General features: G+C 43.7%; 1 protein-coding gene across 1 annotated transcript in view; it reads left to right on the forward strand.

Moving 5' to 3' along the window:
- Positions 1-10,962: 10,962 nt before the first annotated feature.
- Positions 10,963-16,195, forward strand: part of agmo (alkylglycerol monooxygenase) — a 651,239-nt gene continuing 646,006 nt past the window's right edge. The window contains exon 1 of the mRNA XM_070879980.1: positions 10,963-11,197. Within this exon, the coding sequence (XP_070736081.1) occupies positions 11,075-11,197 (123 nt within the window). The 5' untranslated portion in view covers positions 10,963-11,074. The remainder of the gene's footprint in view (positions 11,198-16,195) is intronic.

Consider the following 16,195-nt stretch of genomic DNA (forward strand, 5'->3'; position numbering starts at 1 on the left):
CAGTCTACTTTAGCCAACTCTGCCCTCATCCCACTGTACTCCCTTTTGTTTAAGCATAGTACGCTCGTTTGAGACACTACTTCCTTACCCTCAATCTGTATTACAAATTCAACCATACTGTGATCACTCATTCCGAGAGGATCTTTTACTAGGAGATCGTTTATTATTCCTGTCTCATTACACAGGACCAGATCTAAGATAGCTTGCTCCCTTGTAGGTTCTGTTACATACTGTTCTAAGAAACAATCCCGTATGCATTCTATGAATTCCTCCTCCAGGCTACCCCGTGCGATTTGATTTGACCAATGTAGGTTAAAATCCCCCATGATTACTGCCGTTCCTTTTTCACATGCCTCCATTATTCCCTTGATTATTGCCCGCCCCACCGTGAAGTTATTATTTGGGGGCCTATAAACTACGCCCACCAGTGACTTTTTCCCCTTACTATCTCTAATCTCCACCCACAATGATTCAACATTTTATTCATTAGAGCCAATATCGTCTCTCACAACTGCCCTGATATCATCCTTTATTAACAGAGCTACCCCACCTCCTTTCCCTTCTTGTCGTCATCGTCAGATACCCCTGTATGTTTAATTCCCAGTCTTGGCCACCCTGCAACCACGTTTCTGTAATGGCCACCAAATCATACCCATTTGTAATGATTTGTGCCGTCAACTCATTTACTTTATTTCGAATGCTGCGTGCGTTTAGGTAGAGTGTTTTAATACCAGTTTTTAAACCATGATTTTTAGTTTTGACCCCTCCGGCAGCCCCTTTACATTCAGTGGCCCTTTTTGTTTTTTGTCTTGGGTTTCTCTGCCCTCCACTTTTACTCATCTCCTTTCTGTCTTTTGCTTTTGTCTCCTTTTTGTTTCCCTCTGTCTCCCTGCATTGGTTCCCATCACCCTGCCATATTAGTTAAACTCCTCCCCAACAGCACTAGCAAACACTCCCCCTAGGACATTGGTTCCGGTCCTGCCCAGGTGCAGACCGTCCAGTTTGTACTGGTCGCACCTCCCCCAGAACCGATTTCAATGCCCCAGGAATTTGAATCCCTCCCTGCTGCACCACTGCTCAAGCCACGTATTGATCTGTGCTATCCTGCGATTCCTACTCTGACTAGCACGTGGCACTGGTAGCAATCCCGAGATTACTACTTTTGAGGTCCTACTTTTTAATTTAGCTCCTAGCTCCTTAAATTCGTCTTGTAGGACCTCATCCCTTTTTTTACCTATGTCGTTGGTACCAATGTGCACCATGACAACTGGCTGTTCACCCTCCCTTTTCAGAATGTCCTGCACCCGCTCCGAGACATCCTTGACCCTTGCACCAGGGAGGCAACATACCATCCTGGAGTCTCGGTTGCGGCCGTAGAAACGCCTATCTAATCCCCTTACAATTGAATCCCCTATCACTATCGCTCTCCCACTCTTTTTCCTGCCCTCCTGTGCAGCAGAGCCAGCCACAGTGCCATGGACTTGGCTGCTGCTGCCCTCCCCTGATGAGTTATCCCCCTCAACAGTAATCAAAACGGTGTATCTGTTTTGCAAGGAGATGACCGCAGGGGACCCCTGCACTACCTTCGTTGCACTGCTCTTCCTGCTGGTCTTCCATTCCCTAGCTGGCTGTGGACCCTTTACCTGCGGTAAGATCAACTCACTAAACATGCTACTCACGTCATTCTCAGCATCGTGGATGCTCCAGAGTGAATCCATCCTCAGCTCCAATTCCGCAACGCGGTCTGTCAGGAGCTGGAGGCCGATACACTTCCCGCAGACGTAGTCGTCAGGGACACCGGAAGTGTCCCTGAGTTCCCACATGGTACAGGAGGAGCATATCACGTGACCGAGCTCTCCTACCATGACTTAACTCTTAGATACACTTAAATTGGCAACAACAATGCTAAAGTTTACTCACTGATATCGAAGAGAAAAAAGAAAAACTACTCACCAATCACCAGCCAATCACTTATCCCCTTGGCTGTGACGTCACCTTTCTGTTTCTTTCTACTTCTTTTTTGCCTTCTCCCTGTAGCTGCACAAGCTCCGCCTCTCCATGCACCTCCTCACGCTGCTCCCGACTCAGCGACGCACCTCCTCACGCTGCTCCCGACTGCTGCCGCGTTGGGCCTTTTGTAGGCCTCTCGCCGACCCCGGAACTCACGCCTCTCCACGCACCTCCTCGACGCTGCTCCCGACTCAGCGGCGCACCTCCTCACGCTGCTCCCGACTGCCGCCGCGCCGCGTTGGACCTTTTGTAGGCCTCTCGCCGACCCCGGAACTCACGCCTCTCCAAGCACCTCCTTGATTCTGCTCCCGACTCAGTGGGAAAGTATGCTGTGAGGAGGACACAAAGAGATTGCAAAGGGACGTAGACAGGTTAAGTGAATGAACAATAAGATGGCAGATGGAGTATAATATAGGGAAATGTGAGGTTATTCACTTTAGTAGCATGAATAGAAAAGCTGAATTTTTTTTATATGTTGAGAAACTATTAAATGTTGGTGTTCAGAGATTTACATGGCCTCATTCAGGAAACTGATTTAGCATGCAGGTACAGCAAGGAATTAGGAAAGCAAATGGCATGTTGGCCTTTATTGGAAGGGGTTTGGAGTACAGGAGTAGGGAAGTCTTGCTACAATTGTACAGGGCCTTGGTGAGACCACAGCTGGAATACTGTGCACAGCTTTCATCTCCTTATTTGAGGAAGGATTTACTTGCCCTTGAGGTGGTGCAACAAACATTCACTAGACTGATCCCTGGGTCAAGAGGGTTGTTCTATGAGGAGAGATTGAGTAGATTGGGCATATACCCTCTGAAGTTTAGAGGAATGAGAAGTGATTTCATAGAAACATTTAAGATACTGAGGGTGATTGGCAGGGTAGATGCTGAGAGGTTGTTTCCTCTGCCTGGAGAGTCTAGAACTAGGGGCCACAGTCTCAGGATAAAGGGTCAGCCATTTAAGACAGAGATGAGGAGGAATTTCTTCACTCAGAGGGTTGTAAAACTTTGAAATTCTCTGGCCCAAAGCCTATGGATGCTGAATCGTTGAATATATTCTAGCCTGAGATAAATAGATTTTTGGACTCTATGGGGAATCTAGGGTTATGGGGATCATGCAGGAAAGTGGAGTTGAGGTCGATGATCTTATTGAATGGCGGAACAGGCTCGAGGGGCCGTATGGCCTACTCTTGCTCTTAATTCTTATGTTCTTATTAACAGTCACCCATTAATATTGAATAGATAGCCAATCTTTGACAATAGCAAAGATGTCTATTACAGAATGTGAGGGCTGTGGCCACGTAAATAATGAAAGACCCTTCCTTTTTGTTCTTTCCTCCTCTCCCCACTTTCCCTGCCTCTGTACTTGCTTAAAACCTTTTACATCTCTAACTATTTCCAGTTCTGATGAAAGGTCATTAACCTGAAACATTAACTTTGTTTTTCTCTCTCCACAGATGCTGCCTGACCTTCTGAGTATTTCCAGCATTTTCTCTTTTTTTCATTAAACAATTAACACCGTTGACCCTCTCTTGTGCTTTCCCCTAAAACGTCTCACCTTGTGCACACATTGCACTCAGCTTGTCTGGATTATGAGCTGATAGGTTTTCTGTCGAGAAGTATTCTAACTGATCTTGGGTGTTTACTTGTAATACAAAATATATGTTAAAACTTCAACACGGGCAAAAGTCCATTGTTGTCAAGTCACATCCCCCACTTAAAAAAAAAAGGCCCCTCACATGTCTCATTTATGAGGACTGTGTGCACGATTCTAGACATACTACCACAACTGCTAATTCTTTTGGGTTTCTGAATTTTATGGGTTGTGTGGAAACCTACCTGATAGGAGCATCACTCCTGCACCTGGCACTTTGATCTTGTCACATTTTCTTTCATTTTGTAATGAGACTCATGGTGTAGATCTGACTGACAATGAATTGCCTATGTTGGCCCTTTGGTGAAACATCTGGCATTCTTAACTCTTTCCAAATCTGTAGCTAACTGCTGCTGATGAGCTTTGCCATGACTGTCCAAGTTGACTCATCCACCACCGAGCTAAAGCTAATGAAAGATTCACTACACCTCTGCTAGAGGGCGTACCATGTGAGAACCCCACTCCTCTGCCTATGCATTCTTGCATTCTTCACTTGAGCAGGTTAGACACATAAGGCTACCTTATCCTGAATGAGGTGTGGTGTAGAACTATTAGCTATCTTATGCACCTCATTGTGACTGAACACATGTTCACTGGATAAAGTTATTTTTTTAAATTTAGGCTGTGCAGCAACTTTCCAACTTTCCTGGGTCATGCGTATTTGCATGCAGTGGTTAGCTGGCCATGCCATTAATAATGCAACTGAAGTTCCCACCTGATGAAACTTGCTGCAGGGCCCAGCTGTAGTGTAATGGTGCCAACCTGAAGATATATAAATGTTATCAATTTGGCCCTTTTTTTTTGAAAGGCTGCATTCTGCATTGCATTTGTTCACTCTACAATCTATTGCAATAAGGAAACTCTGACCTTTTCAATTTCATTTGCTTCTGATGCTCTAGCAAAGCTGTATGCCAAGGACACAGGTGTTCCCTCAATAGCACGAAAGTCCTTCCTCAGATTAGGGGACCAAAACTGAACACAATATTCCAGGTGTGGCCTCACCAAGGCTCTGTACAATTGCAGTAAGACCTCCCTGCTCCTATACTCAAATCCTCGAGCTATGAAGGCCAACATGCCATTTGCCTTCTTTACCGCCTGCTGTACCTGCATGCCAAACTTCAATGACTGATGTACCATGGCACCCAGGTCTCGTTACATCTCCCCTTTTCCTAATCTGTCGCAGAATATTATCTGAATGGTGACAGATTTGGAAAAAGGGAGGTACAGCGAGACATAAGAACATAAGAACATAAGAATTAGGAACAGGAGTAGGCCATCTAGCCCCTTGAGCCTGCTCCGCCATTCAAAAAGATCATGGCTGAGCTGGCTGTGGACTCAGCTCCACTTACCCGCCCGCTCCCCGTAACCCTTAATTCCCTTATTGGTTAAAAATCTGTCTATCTGTGATTTGAATACATTCAATGAGCTAGCCTCAACTGCTTCCTTGGGCAGAGAATTCCACAGATTCACAACCCTCTGGGAGAAGAAATTCCTTCTCAGCTCGGTTTTAAATTGGCTTCCCCGTATTTTGAGGCTGTGCCCCCCTAGTTCTAGTCTCCCCGACCAGTGGAAAGAACCTCTCTGCCTCTATCTTGTCTATCCCTTTCATTATTTTGAATGTTTCTATAAGATCACCCCTCATCCTTCTGAACTCCAACGAGTAAAGACCCAGTCTACTCAATCTATCATCATAAGGTAACCCTCTCATCTCTGGAATCAGCCTAGTGAATCGTCTCTGTACTCCCTCCAAGGCTAGTATATCCTTCCTTAAGTAAGGTGACCAAAACTGCATGCAGTACTCCAGGTGCGGCCTCACCAATACCCTGTACAGTTGCAGTAGGACCTCCCTGCTTTTGTACTCCATCCCTCTCGCAATGAAGGCCAACATTCCATTCGCCTTCCTGATTACCTGCTGCACCTGCAAACTAACTTTTTGGGATTCATGCACACTCCTGATCTTCGGGCACCCTGTGCGGAGGGGAGTGAGTAGGTCCGAGGGCCTCCTCGTAGGACTGCTCCTGGGCACGGCCAAGGGGGCCATCAGCCGGTCCAGGCAGCGGGCGGTCGAGGGGGTCGTTCAGCCAGACTGCCTGCCTCTCTTCCGCGCATACATCCGGTCCAGGGTGTCCTTGGAGATGGAGCACGCGGTGTCTACCGGTACGCTCGCGGCCTTCCGCGAGAGGTGGGCACCGGAGGGACTGGAGTGCATCATCACGCCCGGCAACCAAATTTTAATTTGATTTTATGTTTTTAAGTTAATTTGTTTTAATTGCCGGTGCTTTTAGTGTCCCCCTCCCCTTTTATAGGGGGCACTTGGAAACAAAATTAGATTCTGTGCCCAAAAAAAACCCCCAAAAATAAAAAAAGGGCCTTGTAAATGTTGGTGTTTCCCCCAGATCGGGGGGCACGGTTTAATGTTTTATTGTTTACTCCTAAAAGAGTTTCATGCATGAGGACCCCCAGGTCCCTCTGCACCGCAGCATGTTGTAATTTCTCCCCATTCAAATAATACTCACTTTTACTGTTTTTTTTCCCCAAGGTAGATGACCTCACATTTTCCGACATTGAATTCCATCTGCCAAACCTTAGCCCATTCGCTTAACCTATCTAAATCCTTTTGCAGCCTCTCTGTGTCCTCTACACAACCCGCTTTTCCACTAATCTTTGTGTCATCTGCAAATTTTGTTACACTACACTCTGTCCCCTCTTCCAGGTCATCTATGTATATTGTAAACAGTTGTGGTCCCAGCACCAATCCCTGTGGCACACCACTAACCACCGATTTCCAACCTGAAAAGGACCCATTTATCCCGACTCTCTGCTTTCTGTTAGCCAGCCAATTCTCTATCCATGCTGATACATTTCCTCTGACTCCGCGTCCCTTTATCTTCTGCAGTAACCTTTTGTGTGGCACCTTACTGAATGCCTTTTGGAAATCTAAATACACCACATCCATCGGTACACCTTTATCCAACAAGCTCATTATATCCTCAAAGAATTCCAGTAAATTAGTCAAACATGATTTCCCCTTCATGAATCCATGTTGCGTCTGCTTGATTGCACTATTCCTATCTAGATGTCCCGCTATTTCTTCATTAATGATAGCTTCAAGCATTTTCCCCACTACAGATGTTAACCTAACTGGCCTATAGTTACCTACCTTTTGTCTGCCCCCTTTTTTAAACAGAGGCATTACATTAGCTGCTTTCCAATTCGCTGGTACCTCCCCAGATTCCAGAGAATTTTGGTAGATTATAACGAATGCATCTGCTATAACTTCCGCCATCTCTTTTAATACCCTGGGATGCATTTCATCAGGACCAGGGGACTTGTCTACCTTGAGTCCCATTAGCCTGTCCAGCACTACCCCCCTAGTGATAGTGATTATCTCAAGGTCCTCCCTTCCCACATTCCCGTGACCAGCAATTTTTGGCATGGTTTTTGTGTCTTCCACTGTGAAGACCGAAGCAAAATAATTGTTTAAGGTCTCAGCCATTTCCACATTTCCCATTACTAAATCCCCCTTCTCATCTTTTAAAGGACCAATATTTACTTTAGTCACTCTCTTCTATTTTATATATCGGTAAAAGCTTTTACTATCTGTTTTTATGTTTTGCGCAAGTTTACTTTCGTAATCTATCTTTCCTTTCTTTATTGCTTTCTTAGTCATTCTTTGCTGTCGTTTAAAATCTTCCCAATCTTCTAGTTTCCCACTAACCTTGGCCACCTTATACACATTGGTTTTTAATTTGATACTCTCCTTTATTTCCTTGGTTATCCACGGCTGGTTATCCCTTCTCTTACCGCCCTTCTTTTTCACTGGAATATATTTTTGTTGAGCACTATGAAAGAGCTCCTTAAAAGTCCTCCACTGTTCCTCAATTGTGCCACTGTTTAGTCTGTGTTCCCAGTCTACTTTAGCCAACTCTGCCCTCATCCCACTGTAGTCCCTTTTGTTTAAGCATAGTATGCTCATTTGAGACACTACTTCCTCACCCTCAATCTGTATTACAAATTCAACCATACTGTGATCACTCATTCCGAGTGGATCTTTGACTAGGAGATCGTTTATTATTCCTGTCTCATTACACAGGACCAGATCTAAGATAGCTTGCTCCCTTGTAGTTTCTGTAAGATACTGTTCTAAGAAACAATTCTATGAATTCCTCCTGCAGGCTACACCGTGCGATTTGATTTGACCAATCGATATGTTGGCTAAAATCCCCCATGATTACTGCCGTTCCTTTTTCACATGCCTCCATTATTCCCTTGATTATTGCCCGCCCCACCGTGAAGTTATTATTTGGGGGCCTATAAACTACGCCCACCAGTGACTTTTTCCCCTTACTATCTCTAATCTTCACCCAATGATTCAACATTTTGTTCATTAGAGCCAATATCATCTCTCACAACTGCCTTGATATCATCCTTTATTAACAGAGCTAGCCCACCTCCTTTCCCTTCTTGTCTATCCTTCTGAATTGTCAGATACCCCTGTATATTTAATTCCCAGTCTTGGCCACCCTGCAACCACGTTTCTGTAATGGCCACCAAATCATACCCATTTGTAATGATTTGTGTCGTCAACTCATTTACTTTATTTCGAATGCTGCGTGCGTTTAGGTAGAGTGTTTTAATACTAGTTTTTTAAACCATGATTTTTAGTTTTGACCCCTGTGCAGCCCCTTTATATTCATACATATTGTCCCTTCCTATCACCTTGTGGTTTACACTTACCCCAGTGCTACTCTGCTCTGTTGCCTCCTGCCTTTTGCATTCTTTCTTGGGGTCCTGTTCATCTGCGCTCTCACTCTAACTAGCTGAGAGCCCTCTCCTGGGTTCTGAATACTCCTCGCCTTGAGGCACCGAGCTTTCAGGCTGGCCTTTTTATTACACTTGGGTGTACATCAGTCATTGAAGTTTGGCATACAGGTACAGCAGGCGGTGAAGAAGGCAAATGGCATGTTGGTCTTCATAGCTAGAGGATTTGAGTATAGGAGCAGGGAGGTCTTACTGCAGTTGTACAGAGCCTTGGTGGGGCCACACCTGAAATATTGTGTACAGTTTTGGTCTCCTAATCTGAGGAAGGACGTTCTTGCTATTGAGGGGGTACAGCGAAGGTTCACCAGATTGATTCCCGGATGGCAGGACTGACATATGAGGAGAGACTGGATCAACTGGGCTTGTATCCACAGGAGTTTAGAAGAATGAGAGGGGATCTTATAGAAATATATAAAATTCTGACGGGATTGGACAGGTTAGAGGCAGGAAGAATGTTCCTGTTGCTGGGGAGTTCCAGAACCAGGGGTCACAGTCTAAGAATAAGGGGTAAGCCATTTAGGACCGAGATGAGGAGAAACTTCTTCACTCAGAGAGTGAGTAACCTGTGGAATTCTTTACCGCAGAAAGTTGTTGAGGCCAGTTTGTTAGATATATTCAAAAGGGAGTTAGATATGGCCCTTACGACCAAAGGGATCAAGGGGTATGGAGAAAAAGCAGGAAAGGAGTAGAGGTTGAATGATCAGCAATGATCTTATTGAAAGGCGGTGCAGGCTCGAAGGGCCGAATGGCCTGCTCCTGCACCTAATTTCTATGTTTCTATGTTTCTTTGAGCCCAATGCTGTCAAAAGTAAGAATTTGCAAGTACCTCATTTGTAGGTGGGTTTATTATGTACCCAATTTTCTGAAATTATGATGAGCTGCGAAGAAGGTGTGGATTTGGTGTAATTATGTCTCACCCAGGTTGAAACTGTGCTAGATTCCACCATCCTGAATACATTGTTATTATTCTGATAAGACCTAGGAAATTTGGCCCCATCATCGCAAAACTTTGGGCCAACTTTCATAGGTACACCATGTAACTTTATCTCCCTGTCATTATCCTTCACCTCCAGGACTGTTGCCATGCTATCTGAATGCCTGCCAAACATCAAGTTACAGATGAGCCAGAACTTGCTTAACTAAACATGGGCAAAGTCAAAGTAATCTTGTCTGGCTCTTGTCCACTCTTGTGCACACTAATCCCTGAATGAATCCATATCCCTGGCTGCTTGGTCAAGCTAAACCTTAATAATCTGTTTGATCCTTTCATGCCCACCTTCATTCCTACCTGATCCATTTCAGTTTGTGTACACTTAATCAAATTGTATGCCTTCCCAGCTGGAATTTGATTTTCACCTCCAATACCATACTTTTATCAGTGAGAACAGTATGGAGACGAAGTGCGAGAGCGGGGTGAGCTTTCCACACTTCTTTGCCATAGTCCTTTAAATTCTTGCAGAAAGCCTTTAAAATCCTGCCTTGAAGTATGGGAGAACCCAGGGTCAGCTTGCGGGCACAAATTCATCATACATAATTAGCGTCAGTGAACTGGTTACAATCAGTATAGGAAGAGTTAAAGACTTACATTTATATAGTGCCTTTCTCGACCTCAGGACATCCCAAAGCGTTTTACAGCCAATTAAGTACTTCTGAAGTGTATGCACTGTTGTCGGGTGTTGCCAGCTGCATTTCACCTCCAAAGTTCTTGATCTCGGGCCAGTAATGTAGGACTGCAGCCGAAAGCTTTTTAAAAGCATTTTACACAGAATTACATAGACTGCACAGCACAGAAACAGGCCATTCAGCTCAACTCGTCTATGCCGGTGTTTATGCTACACACAAGCCTCCTCCCACACCATTCATTTAGCTCTATCAGCATATCCTTCTATCCCATTCTCTTTGATGTACTTATCTAGCTTCCCCTTAAATGCATCTATGCTATTCGACTCAGAAGTTTTTCTTCAATTCTTTATTAGATTTATTAGTGACTATCTTATATTTATGGGCCCTAGTTTTGATCTCCACACAAGTGGAAACATCTTCTCTACGTCTATCTCAATAAAGCATTTCATAATTTTGAAGACCTCTATCAGGTCAGCATTCAGCCTTGTATTTTCTGCAGAAAAGAGCCCCATCCTGTTCAATCTATCCTGATAGTTATACCTCTCAGTTCTGGTCTCATCATAGTAAATCAATTTTGCATCTTCTCCTGTGCATCTGAGGGGAGGAATTCTTGAATAGAAGTGAATGTAAACAAATCGATTATGGAAACTGCAAAGCAATTTTTTGAAGGAGTTGAGGTACATTTACCAATTCCGAAATTACTCTGGTATGGTGCAACTTGTGTTTGTTGACTTGCTCACGCGGAGTCAGGGCACGTGATGTTGCAGCCGGCCCAGTGCCAGCGGCCAGGCTCGTGTCTATTGATTGGAGGCCGACAGCCTCCGACCCGCCTTCTGTCCTCACTTCCCGGGCTCGCTCCTCCCGCCACTGTGCCATTGCAAATCGGGCTTCACAAACCGAGTTTATTAGCAACAGTTGTGAGCAGGAGTTCCGCGAGCCGAGGATTCCCTGCCCTTTTATTCCTCCATTGACCATGGTGCAACATTTACAATCCAATCTCTCCTTTTCGCAGGGGGTCAGGCTGATGTTTTACGCTTTGACCCCCAATGAATCCACATTCCAAGAGGTGGAGCAGGTGGAGGACTATGTGCAACAGGTGAGCTGCCCAGTTGGTTAATCCTACCAACAGGTTTATTTCTCTTTCTTTTGCTTTAGCCGTCAGTTTTCAGGACAGAAACTATTCCCCCAAACAAATTTTCCGAACAGTACTTCCGGGACAACGGATCGTTACAAATGTTCTTTCTAAATATAGGCTACCCGATATCTGGCCGGGAGTTAAATAAGTAACAAAACAAATAGCCTGGACTGTGTTACAAGCCAGTAACCGGCTGAAAGGGTGGGATGATATAAACCACAGGAGGCAGCTCGGGTTATTTTATTAATGCCCTTATACTCTTCATATTATGTAGAAACATACCAATTCCTTGTTATATCTGTCTCTTCACCATTCCCATTCTTGTTTCTTTACAGATGGGCAGTAGTGGACAGTGACAGATGGACAGCTCCAAATATTATGCCATGTGATTATAATTGATACTGTTATGATTAGGCTTGAAGGACATCAGAATTTACGTTATCACTCGTTGCAGCTGCAATATTGAGAGAAAATAATGCATTGAGATTAACATGATGACATAAACCACAGGGGTTACTGACTTTGACTACTCAACCCCAGGTTGCGTTCCATCTTTGAAACACATGCCAATCTTTATATTATGAAAAGTATATGCAAGTGAAGTTCTAGTGGAAATGGGGGTTTATTGGGTTTGAATTTCCGGTCGGAGGCTTCCCGTGGGCGAATGCCTGCGCACTGCAAGTAAACTCCGCACTTGCCTGATGGTCCTGGAGTTTTGGACACTCGCGCTCCTGGGTCTGCGTAAAAGCCTACGTATCCCGGGGCGCATGTGGTCCGCAAGCACCCCTGGGATCATGTGGGCCGGCCCAACCAACTAAAAAGGGGGATCCTCATTATGCTTATGGGGATTCCATTTATGTTTGGAATACCCATAAGCATAAATAGGAATTGCCTAAAAAAAACAATTGCACACCAGTTAATTAAAAATAAATCATTAGATGTTCAAAATTAATTAAAATACAATTTAATTAAACATTTAAAATGTAATTTTTGAAAAATGACTTTAAATGTTTTAAAGGGGCTAAAAAATTAGTTTTAAAGGTTTTTAATTTTTAAATAAAATTATTTTACTATTTATTTAAACTCTTATTCTGGTAGTTTCACGGGCATTTGTTGAGCTGAAACTTGAGATCGCATGTTCCAGGTATTCGCACATGCGCATCGCATGCGGTAACCTGGAACTTGCGGGGCATTTACAGCTGCGTATACACGGTCATAGGCCCTGGAAAATCTGGGCCATTATCTTTGCAGCAAATTGTTCATTTTTTTTTGCCCATGATGGGCATCCACTTGTGTATCCCACTGTCTGAACTCTAATGGGATAACATTAGAAGCCTGATGCATTAATGCGGAGGGGGCCCAATTATTAGTGTTCTATCAGCGAGCGTACATGGTGGCCATTTTGCATTGTGGTATTTATTTGATGATTAGCTTTTCATGGAGAGTGTTAGCTGCATCTAAATCTAGACAAATGGGTAGAATATGCATTTTCTTAACGCTGATAGTGATTTGAAAGGGATGAAGGAAGTCTCTGGAAATGTGAAAGTGAGTATGCTTTGATTTTCTTCAGTGGTGCTTGGTATTGGGAGGAGATGGATGGAAGCAGAATACATCCTTGTTCTTTAGTAGGATTGCACACCTGCCATTGGGATTACAGTTTTTGGATTCTGCTTTCCCACATTACAACAGTGACTACACTTCAAATAATACTTCATTGCCTGTTAAAGAGCTTTGAGATGTCCAGTGGTCATGGAAAAATGCTATTTAAATGTAAGTCTTTCTTTACAAGCCAAATTTCAAGACCAAAAGAAACTAAAAATGTGCTCCCAACATCCGATGGCTCAAATGCAAATTTTGCTGTTAAGAGGTACAGTGGTACTCTGATGTCAACAGCTAAACGAAAGTGTTAGAACAAGTTTCCCCAAGACATTAGAAGGTGTAGGCTCCTTCCCTGCAGGGATACTCCAGTTCCTCTCCACAGACCTTCCTCAGTGTTCGGGAATCCAAGACCAACCAATAACTAGGGCAGCCTAGTATTTTACTGCCCTCTTGTGAATCCAATGCCAAACTTTCTTGCCTAACCCAAGTTATTGCTGAAGTTGGACTCCAAACATGTTGCTGAATAATATTACTCGTATATGGAACTATTTATGACCTTCATTATTTGGAGTTACAAGTAACATGCAGTTTCTAATAACATTTATTCTGTAGTGTGTCATGATCTCAGAACATGTATTTTTGTCTTAAGAAAAGTTAGAAGTAAACTAACTCTTATCGAAAGTTATAGGAATAGCTACTTTTAAAGAACCATTGCTATTTTAAGCATCATGTGGCATCACATGATGTGGTGCATCTTAGTAAAATGCTTTCAACAATTAAAGACAAAACCAATATGAATGATTTGATTCTTTGTAGCAAGAGATGTTACTGGATGAAGTATGTGTGCAACAGTCTAACAAAGAAATCAGTTTCTAGGTCACTGGGGGAAAAATAGAGTCTACCAGAAGACATTCATCTTAAATAGCAGACCATCACATGTCTGTAAGGTTTTTGTGTCAAATGGGTAATGAAAGGTTGAAAATATATTCTTGCCTTCCAATTTCTAAAATTGCCCAGTTAAGTATTTAATTAACTTCCAATAAAATTGCATTTGCAAAATGGGATGACTGGTCATGTCAGGTACAATGGATCCAGCAAAATAATAAATATTACACTTGGCCTTTCATATTAAACAAACATTAATGACCTAGAACAAAGCTTCTAGTTGAGGATACGATTGATATTTTCTACATATATGTCAGATCCTTAATTCTACAATACCACAAACTTAAGCCAAGATTTACCTAACCGCTTGCTTTATTTAAGCTAAGGCAAGATTGTGCTTGAGCTAACCGTCACAGGACAAGCACAAAATTCAGTGACTTTAGATTCCAAAGAACAATAATTGTACATGAGTTCATAAGATTTCTTGGCAAAGATGATTCTCAGCAATGCTATGTCACCACATCTTTATATTATAAGAAGGACTTTTCAGCATCTATTCCTGCTCACATTTACAACACATGAAATATTTCTTCCTATCCATTTGATTCTCTTAAACCTTTTATTTTGCTTTTTAAAATGTTACCAAAGATTGCACCTCAAAGCAGTTATATCCTCTGATGCAGTTGTTGTTAGAGTAAAAAGCATATAAAACGTACCTCAAATTGTCAATTGGGCTTAGCTTGTAACCCAGAGAATATGGTACCATATAGGGACTGAAGAGGGGATAGCTCTAGAGTAGCAATGGAAAAGCAAGTAAAGCTTGCATTACCAGCCTGCATTGATTGCTTCTGCAAATATATATTCTTCTGACTTAACTTCAACCCAAAGATAAAGTACTCTTGAGGCCTATAGGTACAACTTGAGATGATGCTGGTCTAAAGTTATGACTAAAGAAATGGGCTTGTTTCGCATGCCATTAACCTAGGAGTTAAATTTGAGACCTTTTTGCATCTTCAGATTCATGTTTATGTAATTTCATTCTGATCCTCACCTTGATGCTACTTACACAAAGGCATTTTATATTTCTGAATTTGGAATGGAGAACATCACAAATATTTTGTATATATTCATTTTGATGAAAATTTCAATGCAATGCTGGGAAATGGTTTAATCATTAATTGATCGATAAGACGAGGGCACTTTTCAGGATTGCTGACAACTTAATAAAATTTGGCACTAGATTTTTCTGATAAATAGCTGTGTCGATTTGCATGGTGTTGAAAGGGATCAAAACTTGCTATTTCATTGAGCCCAGCCCAGATATCATTTATCTGAGCAACCAGCAGATCTTTCCCATGTTTTTTGTTACTGTTTGTGATACCATAATGGAATTATTACCTATTGGTTCCACTGCACCTATCCTAGCATAGCCAGCTCATCTCCATCAAGACTTTCTCCCGTCATGCACGATAACCCTTGGAATACCCCAAGCTTCTATCTTTTTCCTTATTTACATGCTTGCTCTCAGATGACATTTCAGAAGCAAATATGCGGTCAGTTCCCATATATGTTGACAACACCCATCCTTGCCTCTCTATCATCACCCTTGATTATAAGAACATAAGAAATAGCAACAGGAGTAGGTATACGGCCCCTCGAGCCTGCTGCGCCATTCAATAAGATCATGGCTGATTTGATCATGGACTTGGCTCCACTTCCCCGCCCACTCCCCATAACCCCTTATCATTTAAGAAACTGTCTATTTCTGTCTTAAATTTATTCAATGTCCCAGCTTCCATAGCTCTCTGAGGCAGTGAATTCCACAGATTTACAACCCTCAGAGAAGAAATTTCTCCTCATCTCTGTTTTAAATGGGTGGCCCCTTTTTCGAAGATCACGTCCTCTAGTTCTAGTCTCCCCCATCAGTGGAAACATCCTCTCTGCATCCACCCGATCAAGCCCCCTCATAATCCTACACGTTTCGATAAGATCACCTCTCATAGGGCCCAAGTTTCGAGCAGCGCCTAGAACGGCGCAGTCCCAACCTGGACGCCCGTTTTACGTGCCACAAAGTGCGCCTAAAAAAAACTTCCAGATTCTCCAGCTCCCTCCAGGTCGTTTGCAGCTCGGTGCGGCGCAGCAGGAGCTGCAGTGGGCGGACCTAGGTCCCTGCGCTGAAAACAGTGCCGGGACCTCTGCACATGCGCGCTACAGTGGGTGTGCATGTTCAGTAGCTCCAGGCGCCCAAAACTGTGTGAGAGGGGTCCGAAGCACGCAGCCCCTAGCCCTGGCTGAATGGCCTCACTGGGACCCCCCCCCCCCCCCCCCCCGCCTCGGGACCGGACCCGACACCGACCCGACTCGCGCTCACCCCTCCCCCCCCCCCCCCCCCCCCCCCCCCGACTGGACCCGACCTGACCTCCCTCAGACCCGAACCGAACCGAACCGACTTTTCTCCCACCACCCCCACAACCC

The sequence above is a fragment of the Pristiophorus japonicus genome, chromosome 5, assembly GCF_044704955.1.
Source record: "Pristiophorus japonicus isolate sPriJap1 chromosome 5, sPriJap1.hap1, whole genome shotgun sequence".
Lineage (NCBI taxonomy): Eukaryota > Metazoa > Chordata > Chondrichthyes > Pristiophoridae > Pristiophorus > Pristiophorus japonicus.